The sequence below is a fragment of the Borostomias antarcticus genome (assembly GCF_949987555.1).
Source record: "Borostomias antarcticus genome assembly, chromosome: 16".
In the NCBI taxonomy this organism is placed as follows: Eukaryota; Metazoa; Chordata; class Actinopteri; order Stomiiformes; family Stomiidae; genus Borostomias; species Borostomias antarcticus.
The window spans coordinates 3,042,106-3,045,263 of NC_140249.1; the positions used below are offsets into that span (position 1 = coordinate 3,042,106).

The 3,158-nt window shown below is 47.4% G+C and overlaps 1 protein-coding gene across 1 annotated transcript in view; it reads left to right on the top strand.

Moving 5' to 3' along the window:
* otomp (otolith matrix protein) overlaps positions 1-959 on the top strand; it is a gene marked incomplete at both ends in the record, with an annotated part of 20,909 nt that extends 19,950 nt beyond the window's left edge. Inside the window, one exon of the mRNA XM_084451030.1 lies at positions 939-959. Coding sequence (XP_084307156.1) covers positions 939-959 — 21 coding nt within the window. The remainder of the gene's footprint in view (positions 1-938) is intronic.
* Between the last annotated feature and the right edge of the window lie 2,199 nt (positions 960-3,158).

The window sequence follows — 3,158 nt, forward strand, 5'->3', positions numbered from 1 at the left end:
AGGGGATCGAACCACCCGTCTTCTGCACGGGAACCCCAAACATCTACCGCTAGACCAAAGAGCACTTTCTTCCCCCAAGAATCCAGGCGGAGATTTCAGGCAGGGCTACCCATCATCATCACACGACACGAGCGTGGTTCCGAACCACCTCCGCTACACTTCCTTCTCACACACGGCTCGGTCCGAGCTCCGTTGGACGACGTCGAACGTGACCCGCAGCTAAAATAGAACAAGACCTCCTGTCAACGGTAAACAATATACCCTGTAAACAAGCTGTAAACACACGTATGAGGAATGACCGATCTACATTTTAATCACAGCTTGGGGGAGTGGGGGGAGGTTGGGTTGGGGGGAGTGTGTGTGTGTGGGGGGGGGGGGGGGGGGGGGGGAGGGGGGTTAGGGCTGTTGATGGCAGCAGAGCGATGGTGGGGAGAGAGGGGGAGCTGAGGGCTCAGTAGCCTGCAGCTGTAGGGAGCTCAACATGGAGATGTTCTACCAGCCCTGACTCACTACACCACGCTGGCTAATTATTCAAAATTATGCAGGATTGTGTGTCAAAAAAATGTTCTGCTGGCTGTAATTATATAAAAATGTCTCGACTCCGCTCGCATGTGTGTGTGTGTGTGTTTGTATGTTTGTGTGTGTGTGAGTGTGTTGTGAGTTTGTGTGTGTTTGTGTGCGTGTTTGTGTGTGTGTGAGTGAATGTGTGTGTGTCTGTACACGAGTATGTGTATGCCAGTATGTGTGTGTGTGTGTGTGTGTGTGTGTGTGCGTGTGTGTGTGTGTGCGCGCACGTGTGTGTGTAAGAGAGAGAGAGTTTGTTTCTGTAGTTCATGAATTATTGATGTTTCCGCATTAGGACATTCTGCTGGGGTAACTGTTCAGGGTGTTATGTTGGAAGTCTGATCTGATCTGACAAAGTGTCTTGTTTGTCACAGGCGGTGGCGGCGGCGGCTTAGTCGAGGCTGGTTTATAATTCAACACGTTGAACTGACAGTTGAGAGTTGAGAGCTGAATTGCTGAGCCTTCTCCCTACGACAGTCTGGGTTCAGTGCTGCTGGACCTCAAGGCTGTGGTGTAGCTGGAACAATAGAACCCCATTCTGAATAGAACCCTGTCCAGCTCCACAAGGGGTTACTGTACTTGCCGGAACCTTGAAGGGTTCTTCCCGGCCTGAAGAGAGTTCTATGTAGACCTTTAGCGACCTGAAGAGGAATGAAGATAGAAGGGTTGTCAGTTTCTGTATACCGACTGCTATAGATATGCTAATATGCTAGAACGCTCTATTTCAAATAGTTTTATTGGCATGACATACTGTACACAGTAAATATTGCCAAAGCAGATCAACAACAACAATTGGGATTTTTTTTTTAAATGACAAGAATGATTAAAAAGTTCATCAATCAATCAATCAAATCAAACAATCAAACAATGTATGTACTGTTACGAGCATCTAATTCCAGGCTAGTTATTATTTTCAGATCCCATATTGTATATGTACAGGTGTGTGTATCAGTGGATCAGTAGTTCCACCCTGGATGGAGAGTTGAGTCAAGCCCCCAGCGTTCAAACTCAAAAGTGAACGCCTATTGAACCGCATCATCTTGGCAAATTCCACGTCGTTTGACGTATGTCCGGTGACTTTTGTACTTGCACAGTTGTACTAGGACATTCAAGCACAAATGCGCAAATACAAAAGTCACCGGACATACGTCAAACGACGCAGAATTTGACAAGATGGCGCGGCTCAATAGGCGTTCACTTTTCATGGCGGTCAGTGAATGGAGTGGTTGTATCCAGATGTAGTAGAGTTGAGGTGTGTCTGGGTAGGAGTGGTCTGTATTGAGGTAAAAGGTCACGGCAGATAACCCAGGAAGAGGAAGAGACAGGCCCGATCTCAAGCCCAGCCCTATCCCCCTCTCCCAATCCAATTAGTGTGGAGTGCGCTTGGAGTGTGAGTAACTGTCAAACCCTTAAATAGCAAGCCTGCTTCGGTGAAGCTCCTGATAGCAGGAAGTGCACCTGCCAAAGCGATGCCGGAGGAAACAGCATATAAAAAAGTTCCGTCTTCCTACACCAATTATTTTAGATAGGCTACAGCACTCAAACTTTTGTTTTCCTCTCACTGATTTCACAGCCTCAAAGAAAATCACAGCATGTGGTGTCAAAAGATAAAACCCAAAATAGGAGAACATCACTTTATCCCTAGATCACTTGACTTGTAGCACTCTTAAAAGCCTGTATTCAAAGCCGACATAAAAATAAGTCAAACGAGGCCTAGGTTTACGTCAAATGTACATCATACAGTATATTCCATTATTTACAGGGACAGTGGAACAAAGCAGCTGATTAGGCTGCGTCATGCAAATGTCTCTTCACAGAGAAAGAAATGCTGGCAGAGGCATGGGAATAAGTTATTTATTGATTGATTTATTTGTCTCCGTTTGGATTTTTGATAATTTCTCATTATAAACTTATATATTTAATTATGTTTTTTTTTTTTATTATAAATCATAAACATTTTTCCCATAAATCACCTAAGCTTTCCATGGTGACGGCTGCTTCCCTGTTGTGCTGGGGAGACGTCCCACATGTGGCTGTCCATTTAGGTATACTCCCCCTCAATTGAGAGCGCCCTCCACTCCACAGCTGCAAGAGAAAATTGATTTGGAGTGACACTCGATGGTGGAGTGGGAGTGGAAAGGGGCTGGTTTGGGATTGGGCCACTCGATGTTGGAGTGGGAGTGGGTAGGGGCTGGTTTGGGATTGGGCCACGCGATGGTGGAGTGGGAGTGGATAGGGGCTGGTTTGGGATTGGGCCACCCGGTGGTGGAGTGGGAGTGGGTAGGGGCTGGTTTGGGATTGGGCCACCGGGTGGTAGAGTGGGAGTGGATAGCGGCTGGTTTGGGATTGGGCCACTCGGTGGTGGAGTGGGAGTGGGTAGGGGCTGGTTTGGGATTGGGCCACAGACACAGACGCTCAAGCACAGGGGGAGTTTGACCGCTTTTGGAGCAGCGAGCTTTTGGGCTTCCGCAGGGATTACTACTGGTCTTTCAGAATGAACTGGTTTGAACCCACAACCTGAACAGACCGACCCAGAGAGACTGGAACACTAGAAGTCATTACCCAGCAGGCTCATCTCTGTCTTAACTGGTCTG